Source organism: Protobothrops mucrosquamatus, unplaced genomic scaffold (genome assembly GCF_001527695.2).
Source record: "Protobothrops mucrosquamatus isolate PMUCROS unplaced genomic scaffold, P.Mucros_1.0 scaffold259, whole genome shotgun sequence".
NCBI classification, from domain to species: domain Eukaryota; kingdom Metazoa; phylum Chordata; class Lepidosauria; order Squamata; family Viperidae; genus Protobothrops; species Protobothrops mucrosquamatus.
In genome coordinates this window covers 439,496-457,595 of record NW_015386606.1, presented here as the reverse complement: position 1 = coordinate 457,595, position 18,100 = coordinate 439,496, and the positions used below count along the sequence as shown (strand labels likewise).

The window sequence follows — 18,100 nt, the reverse complement described above, 5'->3', positions numbered from 1 at the left end:
GTTCCTTGATATAGAAGTTTTACATTCAGGCTAGCTTTTGCATTCTGAATTGTTTTAAGTCCCTTAAACCCAGTTTAAACATGCTGCTATGTAATTTCAAAACTGGAACTGTCAACACATAAAGATGCAAATTTTGAGTGTCTGCCATTTCTTTGCTTAGGAAGGAAGAGAACAAGTTAATAGCAAATGATGTACCAATTCCAGCAAGAAAATGAAGCATATCCAAGAGAAACTTCAGAAATTCCAAGTGAGTCAAAAGGAAGAACACCACAGGAGAAACTTTATGAGAAACACAGAAATTAGCTCAGTCAAAGGACTTACTGTAAAGAGGCAAGCTCATTGGTCTAGAGAAGTAACGACCACCTAAGTAGGTGACTGTGTGGCCCTCAGTCACCTCCTGTAAATGGTCTAGATATGGCTAATTCAGAGCGCTAAATCAGAAAAGCTTTCTATCCGCTCAAGACGCTAAAACAGACATTCCTGAATAGTCTACAAAATACACCCAGCCACAAATAAATGCCTAATGTGACTGTAACTTTAACAATTTTAAAGAAAACATTTAATACATGAAAGAACATTAAAATTAACAGTGTTATGGAAGGACATTGGTCAACACATTCCAATAAAGTTTTAAAGGAGATGGGGGGAACCTGTGGTTCCCCATAAACTGGTAAACTATAAGTTCTACCTCTCCTCAACATGATATAGGGCCAGCATGACAGCTTAATAACTGTTTTAGAGAATGGGAAATTCTGTTTTATATAGGGCTTCTTTCAAACACAGAAGTAAGTTAAAATGTTGTGGAATTGGCTAAAGTTGTGTTTTACAAGTTAGACAGCCGAGTACATTTTTAAACAAATAAATGGGATCAAGTATAGACACCTATGATTATGTATGTTGCTATGTACAAGCATAGCAGAAATGGTTGCATAATACTTTTCCCATGTAGGAAAAGAATGTGATGTATCATATTGTGATACAAATTAAATATAAATTAAAATGTGAAAAGTATTAATGGTATTAAAAATCTAATTTCCACAGAATAATTTCTAAATTAAGAAAATCACACTCCCCAAAGTGGTAACTAATATATACAAATACAATAATGAATTTTAGCACTGTTAATTGAACCAAAGAAGAGTTATTAAATCAATTGACTATCAGCTAAGTTCTTGAGAAGTTAATACCATAGAGCAGGGGCGTCAAACTGCTGGCCTGTGGGCTGGATGCATCATGGCGAAACTGCACCCACCCCATTGCCGGCAATGGAAAAAAAAAGTCACGATAGGTCACAACACGTCACATGACATTGCGAGTTTGACACCCCTGCCATAGAGATACTGTGTATGTGATACCACTCTTTTAGATTTTAGCCATTATACTTTACTGATAACAACAGTGAGAGATACATACAATTCTTGTTTGGTCTAACTTTCATATCTGATATCTCTAATAACTTTATAAGATAACAAATCAATAGTTAATTAATTAATCATTAACAAATAATAAATTTAATAAAGTTAGAAATTCCTGAAGTAGATGTTTTAAAATCACATTTTTGTTCAAATATACATGGAAATAAATAGATATTGTAAACATATATATGAACTTAATCTGGGACTATTTCTGTACTGTAATTCAGATATATGCTGCATAAAATAAGCACATATTTTATGTCTTATCAAGGTACATTTAAGGGTTTCATAGTTATTACTGAAGTCTTTTCTTTGATGGTAGTGTATGATTAAGTAGTCCAAATTAAGTGGACTTTGGAAAATAAAATATAACCAAGTATTGCTGAACACAAAAAATTTAGAACAAGATTAACATTCATATAAAAGTGAAAATATACACAAACGACTGGCTAAATTTTAGACAATACCTCATACAATGATTTAATATATTTATTTTGCAGATGATACAGCCCTTTAAATGATTGTCATATTGGACTGTTTTAAGAATGACAACATGTCCGGTCTATTGGTTTTATGCTCTTTCAGCCAAAATCTGCAGACAAAGTGTTCTGTACAAACAAAAGAATTTTGTAAACAATTATATTTGATAACTTGCAGTTTCTTCAAAGCATTATTCTTTAATTATTGGAATGAAACTAATGGACTGCACTCTAACCTAAAGTGGAAGACAAGATGGGGTCACTATAATTTTAGATTAGGGCTAATTTTTTCATACAATTCCTCCCCCCCACCGAAATTAAAGAGAGATGCCAGAATAAAATATGCCATAGTCTGTGGCTTACTTGAATATGAAAAAGAGCTTGATAAACAAAGCAAAGAAATATTGAAGTAGGATTCATATCTTCATACAGAAGATTCTTAAAGTGAATATAAAGATAAAACCAGAGACTTTTCTTTAAGGCCTAATGGACAAAGAAGTTGAAAAAAAAATGGAACTTTGATGTTATATATGCTGACAGCAACAAGAATGTTCTATGCACAAAAATGGAAAGATACTTTAATTCCCACAATGGATGGTTGGCTGCAAAAGCTGATGGAGTTAGCAGAGATGGCTAAATTTACTGTTTTAATTAAAGAAAAGAATACAATTTTGTATCTACTTAGAAATCACTTCTGGACTTTGGGCTTGAAGTAAAAAAAATTGATTTTGAGTTTTGCTGATCAGATAGGTTTTTTGTTATAGAAATGGCTCATAATATTATTATGTAAAAGTAAAAAGATAAGCTTGTATGTTATTACCTTATTCTAGTGTACTAAAAAGAGTTGGAAGTCAATGCTTTTTTTTAATTTCCCCCTTTACCCTACACTTTTTCCTCTCCTACTTTCCCATTATTTTCCTTTTCTTTTGTATTTTATATTTCAGTAAACTAATACATTATTAAAAAGAGCTTGATAGATATGCATTGGCCTAGAACAGTTTTTCTCAACCTTAACAACTTTAAAGTATGTGGACTTCAACTCCCAGAATTCCCCAGCAACACTGTTCTAGAGCAGGCATGTCAAACTGCTGGCCCGCGGACCGGATGTGTCATGCTGAAACCACGCCCACTCCATTGCCAGCGATGGAGAAAAAGTCGCGATACATCACACGTCACATGAAATTGCGAGTTTGACATGCCCGTTCTAGAGTAATGAAACATAAATCTACAAACATTTCTCTTCAACACAAAAATTAATTTTAATTTTTTAATTTTAATTATTCCTACTAGCATCTGAAAGCATTCCAATCTGGCTGCTTTATTCTTCTCCCTTCCTATCCCCCTGGCTCTGCTATTTATTTAACTGATAGTGCTACTGTGCACTAGATCTGTGTCATTGTTTTGCAAAGATCACCTATGAATATAAAATGTGTCCATTTGTCATTGGGATTATATTAGTGTAAGAACTCGGCATAAAACTGCAATCCCTTTTGAAATAATGTATTTCACAGCAAACTGCCAAGAATCCATTTCCCTCAAACCTTCACTTAGGCTTCAAACCCCATTTCCTGGTTTTCTTTGAGGATCCCCCAAACTACAGAAGAAATTTGGGGGTGTGCATCAGACTTCAGTTGATACCAGGAGACTTCCCCTGCATTAGATTCTGGCAGACATTCTATTAGACTTAAATTAAACTTCAGGAACAAATAATTAGTTATTTCCTAGTATTACATTGCATGTTATTTTTCAGTACTGTAGATTGAAAAGACTCATGGAAAATAATTTTCTTCTATTTCCAGTTTTTGCATATTTAGTTTATCCTGTTTTTTATCATTCATAATGGAAAAATACTATGAATGTGTAAATGAAAGTTCATAATTTACTTTCAGAATGGTTTGTTATGTCTAGAGAGATCTCCTGAATGTGAATAAAGGAACAAATAAACATTATAATAAGTTAAGCAATGGTATTAAAATATTTTTGCATCTGTACAATTGAATAGAAGTATATTCAAATTTCAGTAGTTGAGAAGAACATTTTACTTCCTTATACAGGTAGTTCCAATGGTGGGATTCAAATATCTGAACAACTGGTTGTCTGTGTGGATGCCACTTCCGGAAATCCATTCTGGGCCTGGGCAACAAAAAATTAGCTACCAGTTCTGCTGAAGTGGTGCAAACTGACTGGATCCCATCACTGGGTAGTCCTCAACTTACGACAGTTCATTTAGTGACCGTTCAAAGTTACAACATCACTGAAAAAAGTGACATGATCATTTTTCACACTTATGACCACTGCAGCATCCTCATGGTTGCGTGACTAAGATTTGGATGCTTGGCAACTGGTTCATATTTATGACGGTTGCAGTGTCCCCAGATCATGTGAACACCTTTTGCAATTTTCTGACAAGCAAAGTCAATGGGAAAGCCTGATTCACTTAACAACCAAGTTAACAACTGCAATTATTCACTTAACAACTGTAGCAAGAAAAGTTGTAAAGTGGGGCAAAACTCACTTAACACCTAGCAACATAAATTTTGGGCTCAATTGTGGTTGTAAGCTGAGGACCACTTGTACTAATATAACAGCATCCTACTTCATTTATAGTTTTTGTAAAATATAAGCTTCCAATTACATATAAATAAAAAAAACATAAGCAAAACAAAACATGACCCCGAAGTAAAAGATGAAATGCTTTAATCAAATAAATCTTTGGAGATAGCATGCTATTTTTATTAACCTAAATGTTAGATTAGGGGGAAATCAGAATCAGGATTTTGAGCAATCTAAAGCAGTAGTATTTAGATTGCTAAAGATTAATCTAAAGCAGTAGTATTTAGATTAATGCCACATCATTATCTCAGCAATAAATACGGCAACTATATCAGAGAAACCATGTTTTTAAAAACGGAAGAGAATATCCTACATTCAAAGTATAACAATAAATTGTAATTGCTTGAATGTTTTCTATTCTTGACCACCTACAAGTTATTCCATTATGATTATTCTGACCTGTAAATTATAACCAGCAACAAATTTTTGCTTTAGGCAGGTCATTTAACAATAAGGAGATGCCGAAGATTGGAAATCACCATTTAACTAAATGAAAGCTAAGGGAAATGACATATTTTGTAAATAAAAAAGGCATCAAGGGTAGCATTTTAAAATTACTTTTTCCTACATCTTGTTTGGGAATTGATGAACATTTTTATCTAAATACAAATGTAACTGATCTAAACAATTATATTTAGATCATATTGTCAGACAATTCTTTTTAACGCCAGTGTCAAAAGTGCTTGATACAATCTTTTTTTTTAAAAAAAAAAAACAGAAGCTAAGGTATAGTTAATCTAAAATGAAAATCAAGTTTAATAGCTTCAATAGTTATATACCAGTATTAAATTATCTTTTCTCCAACTACCACACACATATATACACGAGCATTTTTTAAAAAAAATTCTTTTAAGACAAAAGGGAAAAAACAGATTAGTAGAACATTGTTTTTTTTCTGAGAAGGCAGGGGGAAAAATATTTATTTAATCCTGTCATGTCACCTCCACTGGTTTTTTTTAAACCTTTTTTCATGTGGTAATGACCAGAAAATTTAACAATATTCATTACAAACTTTAAAATGTAAAAGCCAAAAAGACTCAAGCATTTTTTCCAATATTCCAAAGAGAACTTTTAAGGGGGGAAAATGGTGTGTGAACAGCAGACACTGATGTTCACACAAGCATGCTGTATACAGCTCAGCAGGCAGTATTTCTGTTTTTATTGGATTAAGCCCTGGCACAATGGAGCTTCAATGTCATAACTACTTATTTCACTGGATGCCAGCCTTGAAAACAACAGGTAAAAAGAAAATAAAGCCAAGCACATAAAGAGAGAAAGCTGCACCCTACCTATTTTTTTCTTTTCAGAGAGTCACAAGCTAGAACCTTCTTAACTCTTCATTTCAAACTATATAATTTATAACCATGACACGAATAAGGAAGAAGCACAAAGCAGAAAATACAGAAACATAACGTTCCCGAGGTTCAGTTTACAAGGACCTCACACAAAGTTTTTTTTTTTTGCTTGCTAGTCTGCTAGGAACAGCATTATTTGCTAAAAATGCAAAAGCTGCCAAAAGCTATGGCCCATCTAAAGCAAACATATTTAAGATGGAAACGGAGAGCCAGTGCTGAAGGAAGCCAGAGGATAGTGTAATAAAATTTATCTTAACCCTGTAGAATAGGTTGCTCTTAAATAACTGTAAGTTGTGCTCAAACATCAACGGTCTGAGTTATGCAAAATGCATTTTGTTAATAAGGAAAGTAATTAGAAAGTTTGAACGTGATTAAGCTATTTCCCCTCCCCCATCTGTCAAGTTATTGGGAATTCAACACTAGTGTTGGTTCACATGCTAGAACAATGGGAAAATTTTCCGAATGGTTGAATGCTAACCCTGACAAGTGTGGAGAGCCAACTACAATACATTATATGGTAGCATAACCTGCCACCCACGAAGCTGAGAGAACAGCTTTCAAACACATGCACTGAGCTGTAAAACCACAAAATCCCTTATTACATATTGTCTCTCTTACTTTAGGTGAAACAGACCATCATTTCCCCCTCATTACAAATCTAATGCACTGACTTTTTTTTTTTTTGCTAGCTTTCCAATCGACTAAATAATCATTTTAAATATCAGGTGCAATGCAGATCATTGCTTTTCAAAGACAAAAACAATCATCACCTTTCTCTGGCTTATAATGAATCTAAACATGTCATATTTGGGGTTCTCAGAACTTATTTTTCTACAGCAATTTTTAATTTATTTTAAAAAAATAGACGCCTCCCCCTATTCTTTTCCAACCCAACCCAGTTTCTTTCTATGTGATATTTTTTGAGATTTAAATAGATCACGAATTGGAGTAACTTTATCAAATTCTGCTCTGTTGGAAAAGGCGTATCTTATGCTATTTTTTTCATAGCTGTGAAGGATATGTAACTGCCATTATAAAAATGTTTAAAGGTAAATCATATTGATATGCTAACAGTTTTCTAATATTATATAGAAAAGCTAAATTTTTACACAATGGATGCTTTCTTCTACTGCATACTGACAGCTTCACAAAAACAAATTTTAGGATACTCAGATGTACTGCTCTAGATGTTGGCTTGTTAATACAAAAATCAGGCATGGTTACAGAATGACAAACACACTCCACCCTCATTACAACAGAGTGCAATCACCAGCCAAACCCTCATTACAACAGAGTGTAATCACCAGCCAAACTTTGTTTTCGTCAAAAAATGTAGTACAAAAGTTAAGAAGAAAAAATAGAAGGCAAACTGAAATATTAGTCAACTCCTTAAAAATAGGTTCCAAGACAAAAGAAAACTTCTTAGTAAATGTTTTCACTAAATGTTTTACTAAAGCATTCATGTTTATGAAAAGAGCAAAAGCCCATTCAAACATTTAGTACATGATCTCCTAACCTCTATGTGACTGACTCATACATTCCAAGTTCTTAGAGGATGTTCCAGTTTCTTATGGAACTTTTTAACTTGTAATTTTGTTGGCAGAGAAAACTTGTTTGGTATGTGTGTTATATAGTGACAGGGTCAATGAGTCTAGTGACCTACTGATCATTCTGCCCAATAGCTCAGCAGATTGTTTGATTGAATCTATTGAAAGAAAATACAAGCTATCCACTAAGACGTAATTAATAACTCTAAATGCAAATTCCAGCAATACACTATTCTGGGCATCACTCTTTACGGGCATTGCTTATAGATCAGAGGTCCCCAACCTTTTGGGCACTAGGGACTGGTTCCGTGGAGAAAGGTTTTTCAATGGACAGAAGAGTGCATGGTTTTGTGTGCTGCCTGCATCCCACAGATGGGGCTTTGCTTGTTTGTGCAGACCGGTTGCTTGTATGCCACAGCCCGGTACCAGTCCACGGACCGGGGGTTGGGAACCCGTTATAGATCATCAACACAATCTTTCTGGAACTTCTTATGCAAATCCAAAATCCTTTTGAAAAAATGTTACATTTTTCTAGCAGAGAATGCCATACTTAACTGAAGACTTACAGTACTGGGATATGGTGCCTTTCAAAACCTGCTATCCTAAGAAGAGCTTCTCATGGATACTGAAATGCTTGTATCATATTATAAACTAAGCACAATTTATTTATGTTTTTGTTCTGATAAGAAAGTAAGCAACTATTGAAATGTTACAGGATCAAAGATAACTCCCAATAAATATATCTGGATATTCCTCCCACCTCCCATGGAAAAAAAATAATTGAAAATCTAAGAGTAAATATATTTCGCAAAGAATTGAAATTCTTTAGAATGTGTCATAAATTCATTTAACATGAATACATATTGTACATAAAGGACCAGAATGAGAAAGAAAGCTTTTATTCCCAATGTCGAAAACAGGAAAAATAAAATTGTTTTTATTATTATGGACTCTCCAAATAGACTACATGGTTGTATTGAGTATGCCATAATCAAAAATCTGAATTAGCTGTAAATTTGAAAAATATGTCAATATATCAATAGCTAATTAACTTAATTACAACAACACGAAGAATGCAAGGTTATATCCTTGTTCCACTTCTTTTTTAAACTTTACATAATGAATGGTGGTTGACATGGTTATTCTGTCACTATGTTAGGGATTTGAAGAGCCCTTAGATTCTTTGCATAATATTGTGGAAAAGAAAAATTAATATATAACAAAAAAAACCCCAAAAATTCTGACCTTTAAGAAAAGACTATTCATAACTGGTATATTAAAGGCAATAATACTGAGCAAGTTAAATGCTTTAGGTATTTTAGGTATTATCTTTTATTTCTCTGGATGCAGAGACCACAGACTTAGCCCACCCCACTCCCACCCCCAGCTTCATTTTAGGTTTGCGCTTCGCCCCAAAACTAGGGCTTATTTTTGGGGTAGGGCTTATATTAGGTCCCCCAAAAATCAAGCTAGGGCTTATTTTCGGGGGTCTTACTTTCAGGGAAACACGGTAGTAGTTTTAGTCAGAAATTAAAGATACAACCTAGATCCTGGTTTATGTCCTTGTAATTCTTCATTCTAGTCTTAAAACTGCATTCGATACATATCTGGGGTCAAGTATTTTTTCTTTCTTTCTAGTATTTTCCTTCAAGTGCAGGGTCCACTTTTTTTCAGATAATCTGAGTATTGATCTTTTAATTGCGACAGGAATTGAATGATTAGTTTGTTGCCTGAACTTGCCATCATGGACAGAGAATGACTGATCCAAAATTATCCTGTTGGCTTTCATGCCTAAAGTGGAAGTAAAGGCTTCAGTCTCCTGATTTCTTGCTTGGTGCCTTAAACACTAGACCAAACTGACTCTATCTGGGGTCTTCCATAATGGATATCAAATACCTGGACTCTACCCTTTGGCTTCAGTTAGGTTTCATAATATCCCAGTTGAATCCCCTATAATAATTGTGCCATATTGTTTTCCTCAAATAATTTTAGGGCAGCCAGAATGTAGACTAAAAGGAAAATATAGCTGAGGCACTTATCTGGCAACCTGTGCCTTTCCAGAAGGCCTCTGCAGCTGAGAACCGAGCTATGGATTCAATCAGTAGCTTGGTTCTCGGCTGCAGAGGTCTTTGCAGAAGGCCTCTGACTGCGAAATGCAGGCCAGAGCTCCATTTTCAGCTGCAGAATGAAGCTGTTCCTTCAGCCACAGAAGAAGTGGGCCAGCTGGGCAGGGCTATTGCTGCCACGACAGCGAGGTGAGTGGAAAAGACGCCCCCCCAAAATAAGACCGGGTGCCTCTTTTGAAGGCCAAAACAAAAAAGAGACCAGGTCTTATTTTTAGGGAAACACAGTATCTAATCCAATAGGCCTGACATTCCTGGTTAACGGGGATACCAGCCAATCTATCTGGAAGATGTCCATTACAGAAAAACTGACAGCATATGGCTTCTCTAATTAGGCAATACAAAGGACGGGATATGACCAAACAAAAGTTCACTGGAGAGGATCCTTGATACTGGATTGCAACATGATTTCAATTTCAGTCACCAAGGCTACATAATTCTTGAAGACCAACTCTTACCAGAAGGCAGACAATTATCATTAATCCTTAACAAACAATAGATATTATAGAGCATTTGCTTTGATGGTAAATATCAAAAAATTCTCATCTACTGTATGTACAACTTTGCCTCCGTGACTCCCACACCATGCAGGATGTTCACATGTCCTGTTGCACTGTAATATTTATTAGAATTTATTAATTCAGCAATTCCCAGGCAGAAATGACCACTGGTACGTCTATCTTCCAGCAATATCACTACTGCCCATAACACAGCCAAACTGTACCTTGCTTCTACAAGCAACAAATACTGTCCAATTAAAAAAAACCTATGTTCCTTTGATATCTTTAAAATCTTCCCCTCTCCATTTCTTTTTCTCATAACTTTTAACTTTTTTAATTGCCATTTTTATGATGTATATAGAATTTTATGTATATATGTGTACACGTATGGTCAAAACCCACAATAATTTTTACCATTCAGCTTGAACTGGCTCAGATGTTAAACTCTGATGTAGTTGAAGAGTTTTTCTAGTATTCATCTAGAATACTGGATAAAAAAACAGTAAATGTTTCCTTAAAATAAATTCAAATTCAAATCCTAGTGAATCTATGCACACATTGATGTAATTAGCTTACAACAATAGGGAAGTGGGTTTTTTTTTTAAAGATCTCTGCAAGTCCTTAATCTAAAGTTGTTTTTTCTCAGAGACTTCAAGTCAATCTAGATTTCTGGCAACTTCACAGATAGGTCCTCTAGTTTTCTTGGCAAAACTGTTTAAATGGTCTGTCATTACCTTCTTCTGAGACATTTTTAGCTACTCAGTCTAGGGCTGAAGGTGATTGGCCTGAAGTCATCCAGCTGGCGTTCACACCTACGACAAGATTAGAATCTGGGTCTCCCCACTTCCAGTCCAATGTCTTGACCATTACAAACATTACAAACCCACTCCTCGTTTAGTGACACAGTCACTAAGTAGACAGTCTGTTCCTTAAATCAGAAGTGAAATAGTTGCTAAACAAAATGGTTGCTCACATATGACTGTGAAATAGAAAGTGTGAGTGAATGCATGGGAAGATCATTAAATTCTCTCATACAGTATCCTGTGCTTGACTCATTTTTTCCCCTCTCCCTCCCACCAGAAGGTGGAAAGATTGCTTATCTCTTCCTGAGCTGCTTTTCTCCTCAGTGGAGCACTTCCCTGAAAAGCGCTAATACAAGTTAAGAAGTTCAGTATTATTATCTTAATTAGTTGATTAGAACCCTCAGACCAACTTGCCCCCTGCCTGAAACTGACCAGGCACTAATCAGTTTCACAATGAAGGCTTTTGTTGTGAGGTGTATGAAGTTTGGTTTAAATGCAGGAATTTTATATTACTGTTATATTTGCAAATGGTTGCTAGCCAAGGTAATTGCTAACCAAGAAGTGGCTATATAACATTGGCCTGCTAGCCTACACTTTCTTCCTACACATCTTCCAAGCTATTCTACATCTCTTGCATGCTTGTATATAAGAGAGTGAGAGTTTTTCTCTTGATTTAATCCTAAAAGCAGGTGCACAATTTCACTATAAATTACAAGTTTCATATGTTGAAGAGCTTTGTGTATGGGTTTCAAGCACATTGGGTAAATGGGTTCACTTAACAACTGTAGTGTTCATCCAAGAACAATGGTATTCATTTAATGACTGCTGCAAAAAAGTCATAAAAATGGGTGTGGTAATTGTGGTGACCCACTTAATGACTGGCACAACTTATGACCATAATTCTGGCCTCAATTACAGTGATAAATCGAGGACTGTGATGCTTCTGCTCACTGGTACTTTCTGAGCAATGTGATTAGGATACAGTCGTTTTTCCAACCCTCAGATTCCCTTTTAACTGCAATTGCCAAAAGTTAGTGATGTGGTGCAAATATTTCTTTCAAGATAAGATCTTGAATGTTTGAAAGGAAAAGGAAATAACTCCATTAATATTAAGAAGACATGTATTGTAAAAAAGAAAGAAAAGTCAAAGTATTACCATGTTTTTAATTAATCCCTAAAAAGAAATTTTGTCGCACTTAACAACAGAAGTTAATCCAGCTAATCAGCAAACAGAAGATAATAAAAACACAGGAAAATAAACTTTAGCAGTTTTAGGGTATATGCCTCATATCAAGTACTACCAAGGAAGTTCTAGGAATCTTCTGGTGATATTACAGATAAATCATCTTGCCAAGTCACCAGAGCACAAACAATAATTAACAATCTGAATTATGCTTAGAGAAAATAAACCAAATTTAAATAATAATTTGTTGTTGTTTGTTTATTGTATGTAATATGTAATATTGTTATTGTTTGTTTCTAATTGCTATGGTTAAGATTAACTATCGCTTACATTTGGGTAACAGACTAAAATGTAATTAATCTGAAATAGAAATAGAAGTTTTGAATCTTCCTGTGCTGTATGAGAAGATGAGAAAAGAGAGAACAATATAGAATGATGATAAAGTCCAAGACATTCAGGCTTATTTTCATAATGTTAAATATTTTGGAATGTTAACCTTCTTTATTGAATTGGATTGTCTCTTCTTTTGTGAAAAGGGGGAATTAAAATACAAGATGTTTCACTTTTAATTAAGTACGCAGAGTGAAAGAATGAGAACTAGAACAGAGCTGAAATCCTATACACATTTTCTTGAAAGGTTGGAGTGGGCAATATTATTCATAAAAATATGCATTTTCATTTACCTTGCTCTTTCTTCATGTTAGATAAATATAAAGAAAGTGAAAACCTATACAACAAAATGATCATCAGAAACTCTTAAGCAAGACTCTTGTGATTACATAGACACATCCATTCAGTTTTCTTGACAGCTAGTGATTTTATCAGACCCAACATTGGTTATTTTGGGGGGGAGGGAAGAGAGGGAATCAATCAAGATCAACCAGATACTATCTTTTAATATGACATTTAATAAACAGTTCCAGTTTATAAATTACTGTTTCACAAGTGCAGTGATCTAGTAGTCTACTCTCCTGTCTTAGGCAGGAAGTTGAAATAGAAGACCTCCAAGGTTCCTTCCAGTCATGTTTCTACGATTCTACTCCTATTAATTTGTTGTTAAAATGCACGTTGTAGAGAGCATCAAAAATAATAGTACTTGTGAGATGTTTTCTCTGTTTAATAAGATGTAAGACTTCACATAAAGACTGAAATCAATTGGAAACAAGTATAGAAGCAATAAAAATCTGGTAGCAATTGAAAAATTAAACAGGATTTGACATATCTATGAAAGTTAAAATCATCTACTAAAACATAAACATTTTACATGCATGCATGAACAGCAAAGACAACGTTTAGAATATATTTTTCAGATTTGTCCCCATTCCAACCTAATTGCTTAGCTTCTTTAACTAGATACACAAGTAGAGATAGAATGATGCTGGGACATGAAACCAAAGTAAGAATTTAAAACCAAGAGTGACATCTAGTGGATACTGAATGATAAGAAAAAAAAATCAACAGAATTGTACTAAACATTTTTCTGATTTTATTTTTAGGTTTAAAGCAATACTTTCAGAGTTAGAACAAACACATTATTTTCCCTGTCCCCTCCCTTTCAGTTGAAAAACGTGCCCTTTACCCTTCTTCTATTTTTTGGCATGATTTTCTAATATATTGCAATTTTTATTTTGTTTATTTTTTAAAAAAAATTCTAGTTTAGTTATTGGAGCAACCCAATCAGAAATCACATGCTCAACAGATAGAAGTTCAATTAGCTTAAGCAATCAAAATCTTTGACGGTAGTCAAAACCTTTTCATAGATTCAAGATAGTTATTAGTATACCACTAGTTTATGCCAATTATGAAGACATCACCAAAGTTCAGTCCTCAAGTGCAAATATCAGGCATCTATAAATAGCATCCTGAGCCATTTTTCTCAAAATACAGTTTGAAACTGCAGCCTGTTCTGATACTAGGAGTTTCTGCAAAATAATTTATGATATGATATGGCTATCAGCAGCGTAAAGGTAAACAGAAAAATTGCTTGATTTAAACACAAGATCTTTTTATCTGTCTGCCTGCCTCCCTGTCCTGTTAGCTTCTCAACCATTAGTTTTCTAAAACAGTATAAAAAAATGCAACACTCATAGATGCAACAAGTGTATATCCCTTTTTCCTGCTAACAAAGCCATTTCTTGTATCTCCTAAAACTGCTATGCCAATCAAGCAACTTTCTGAAGCAGGATTTGCAGGATCTGACGGAAAGTTTTCCTGCTTTCCAAAAATCAGCCAGTCAAGGAGCTCAATTATCTGGACTGTATCCACTTTATTTTTTTACTTTCTAATTTTGGATTATGAATATACAAGCACAGGTATGTATTTTGGAAGGACTTATCTGTAAATTTTTTAAGGTGTAAAGCATACGAACCCGAATTTCCTGAAGATTGTGAAAGTTGTTTCCTACTCTCACAGAGATTTTGCTTGGAGTGTAACTTTCATCAGATTTATAATCTGCATAAATGCATAATGTCTTCACAGTAGTTTTTCTTCTGGAATTAAACAATTGCAAAATCAAGATTAGATGAAATTCTAAGCAATTTTATTTATTTCAGTATTCAAGGTTTATAACATTAACCAAATATTTTTAATTTGAAGTTTTTAAAAATATAATTTAGAGTAATTCATATCTTTCAACTTTTATCTCATTCTGAATAAATGTGTGAACAATAAGCTGAACCTTTTTTGCACATCAAAATTTGTACTGAAATACCTGCGATTTTGTTCATATGAATTAAAGTTAAATTATTAAAATACATATCTAAATTATAATTATAAAAGCAAATGTTAAATTATACTTCTTCTCAAAAGTTAGTTTTTTTTTACAGCAATGATCACATAAAACAAGGCACATTTTTGTTTTTATTTATCAAGGAAGACTGATGAATATGTACAGTATATCCCACATATTCAGCTATAACTCTGACCCACTTACCCATGAAAAGCTGAGGCAATGGAATAATCTTAATTTTAAAATATTTAAATCTGTTTTGTGGGCAATTAAACTATATTTCTCATAATATTATTTTGAATTCAATTTTCAGGAGGCTTCTTTTACATTTTCACAGAATTAAAAAAAAGTTAGATTTGCCTCAGGACACTTCTTGGCTAAACAGTATATTTAACTAAAGTATATTGAAATCTCACTTAACCGAATGACTTAGTGAAGAGGTGTCTCTTATTCATAAAAGTCCAACAAACTGAAGATAATATTATCCTGGTGATGTAGCTGAAGGAAATATTATTTGTGTGATACAGGTAATTCTCAACTTACAACCATTTGTTTAGTGGCCATTCAAAGTTACAATGGCACTGAAAAAAGTGACATATGACCAGTTGTCACATTTATAACCGTTGCACCCTCCCCGTGGTCATGTGATCAAAATTCAGGCACTTGGCAACTGGCATGAATTTATGATGGTTGCACTGTCCTGGGATCACTGATCACCATTTGCGACCTTCCCAGCCAGCTTCTGACAAGCAAAGTCAATCGGGGAAGCCAGACTCGCTTAATGACCACAAAATTCACTTAACAACTGTAGTGAGTCCCTGGGGCACAACTCACTTAACAACTGCCTTGCTTAGCAACAGACGTATTGAGCTCAATTGTGGCTGTACGTCAAGGACTACCTATAGTCATAAAATCAACAACCTAAATCACAATCCTTTTCATGCAGACCCATTGCACAGAGGTTTTCAAAATCAATATTTCATTGCACTTCTTATTTCATTTATTTGGTCCTGATGTAACTGCTGAAATATATACATACAAGCAAATTGGTAGGCAAATCACAAACATATATGAAAAAATGTTAATAGGTGAACTGCGGATAACAAGGTCTACTCTATATTTACTGATTGCTGATGGGTAAATGAGAGATAAGGAGATTATGGATAATGAAGACCACATGTGCAAAACCAAAAATTATTTAACGCATACTATACACCTCAAAGATTGTTTAATAAAGATTGGGGACGAACATCCTGCTGTTAAGAGATATAACTTGGGAGCTGGAACTTGTCTTCTAATTATCACAACTGAGCTGGCATCATCAAGATTGCTAGTGCAATTTGAATCAATCACTATATGTAAGGAAAGTATATGTTCTTGTTAGTTACATTCCCAATATTTATTGAATGTTTTTACATTGGGTGGCATGTATGTCAGCAAAAAAGAATGACAGTATAATACTGGAAAGAGAAATCTATAACTTCCTGGAAATAAATGGATATGTGCTATTTGTCAACATATGAATTAATCTTTTTCTTACACAGGGTGTCAGTACCCTCAATTATTAATCATGCATATCCTCTGGGTTTAGGTTGTTCGGGTTCTGCCATTCTCCTATGGGGAGAGGGGGGTAGCCGGGGGTTTGTAGTGCACATAGACTGTTTCCTCTATCTGCTTTCATGTATCCTTTATGGGGTGTGAAAGGAATGCCTTGGGGCCATCTGCCTTATCTCAGTGCGCAGGGAGGAACTGGAGAAGATCTAACAACCTTATCGATTGCTTTCCCACAGTTGAGGTGGAGTTATTGTTTTGGGGGTTAAATCTATTGATTTGGGCAGGAAGTCCTCAGATACTGCCTAGCTTTCCTGCTTTCTGTACCTGCCAATAAAAGTTCCTTTTGAAATGATGCCAATTTCAAGAGTTCTGCTTTCTTGGTAGAGAAACGGAGGCAAGTCCTTACATTAGGCAAGATCTGCAAAGTAGTCAACCGGAGGACTAATCCTACTGTGCAAAATAATGTCTAATCATAGAGGTGAGAAGAGAGAAACCGAGTGCTTGGAGTGGGCCTCGCTGGAGGTTTGCCCGAGCAGCAGCAACTCAGACTCTGCCAGCTTGTCCGACGTAGCAGACACTAACGAGAAACTCAGGTGGTCGATCGGAGTGAGGAAGAAGGGCGACTGGGAAATGAAAACCAGGAAAATCACCCTCAAGCGTGGTAGCCATCAACCCGGTTGGAACCGCGAGATGGAGAGATCGCTAAATGGCAGCAAAGATGAGGGTGAGAGACCAGTGCGCTCTGACCGCTTCCTCAAACAAGCTATTGGCATGCCTATGGAGGCATTCAAAAACTTCCAGGAAGCTGATCCCTACTGGGGTTCGATAGTCATGGGTCGAGACAAGGAAGAAGAGGTCCAGGAGAGTAAACTCTGGCCCTTCCACGAGTGCCTCGGAAGCCACTGGAGTGACAGCTGAGGTCACCACCCCAGCCCATGCCACCCTAGCTGAAGGAGATGGACACTGAACCAGGAGGGGGATTCAACCACCGGACCGCAAGGTCCTAGCCCTGGGGGTAAAATACGATGGGTCGCTCCAGCAGTTGGGCTTTTTCCTAGCCCACGTCTTGAGCTACATGCATGAATATGGGCGGCACATCCCCGGGGACCGTGGGCGCGTCAGGATCGTAAACCTGGCCCTGGAAGGTGTGGCTGCCCGGTGGATGGTATCCCTACATAACGTTGACACTCCCGAGTTCCAGAATTTTAATCTGTTCATGGCAGTCCTGAGACGGAGGTTCAAGGACCCGCTAGCTGATCAGAAAGCCAGGGAGCGCATCAAAACCATAAAGCAGGGCAGATGATAAGTGGCTGAGTACACCGAGGAGTTTAGAGACTTGGCGGGCTGCCTCAACTGGCCGGAGGAAATCTTGATTGGCCTGCTCAACGACGACCTCTACCAGGCTTGCATTGCTCAGGGGGATCCAGCACGCCTCCACAGCTGGTACATAATGGTGGAAGAGGCCGAAATTGACCTAGCACGCAGCCAATGGCAAATGAGCCGGACCTGGAGATGATCCCCCTCAGAAGAGAAAAAAGAGACAGCAAAGACCCCGATCGCAAACCCGCATTCAAGCGCCTGTTTCAGATGTGGCAAAGAAGGCAATCAAGCAGCTGAATGCCATTCAAAAGTGCCGATCCTGAGGGTAGACTGCATCGTAGGAGGGAAACCCGGAAAGCCACCACTGCGAACCTGGGAGACTGCCATGAGAGGCACCGAAGTCGTACGATCCAGCCCTCCAAATCACAGGGAGGGGGAACTCCGACTCCACCGGAGAAACCGCCGAAAACCTCTGACAGC

General features: G+C 36.0%; 1 protein-coding gene across 5 annotated transcripts in view; it reads right to left on the bottom strand.

Moving 5' to 3' along the window:
* Positions 1 to 18,100, bottom strand: part of ANAPC10 (anaphase promoting complex subunit 10) — a 36,317-nt gene that overhangs the window by 5,771 nt on the left and 12,446 nt on the right. For all 5 annotated transcript variants that reach the window (XM_015814516.1, XM_015814517.1, XM_015814514.1 and 2 more), the window contains exon 4: positions 14,387 to 14,507. In XM_015814516.1, coding sequence (XP_015670002.1) covers positions 14,387 to 14,507 — 121 coding nt within the window. The remainder of the gene's footprint in view (positions 1 to 14,386; positions 14,508 to 18,100) is intronic.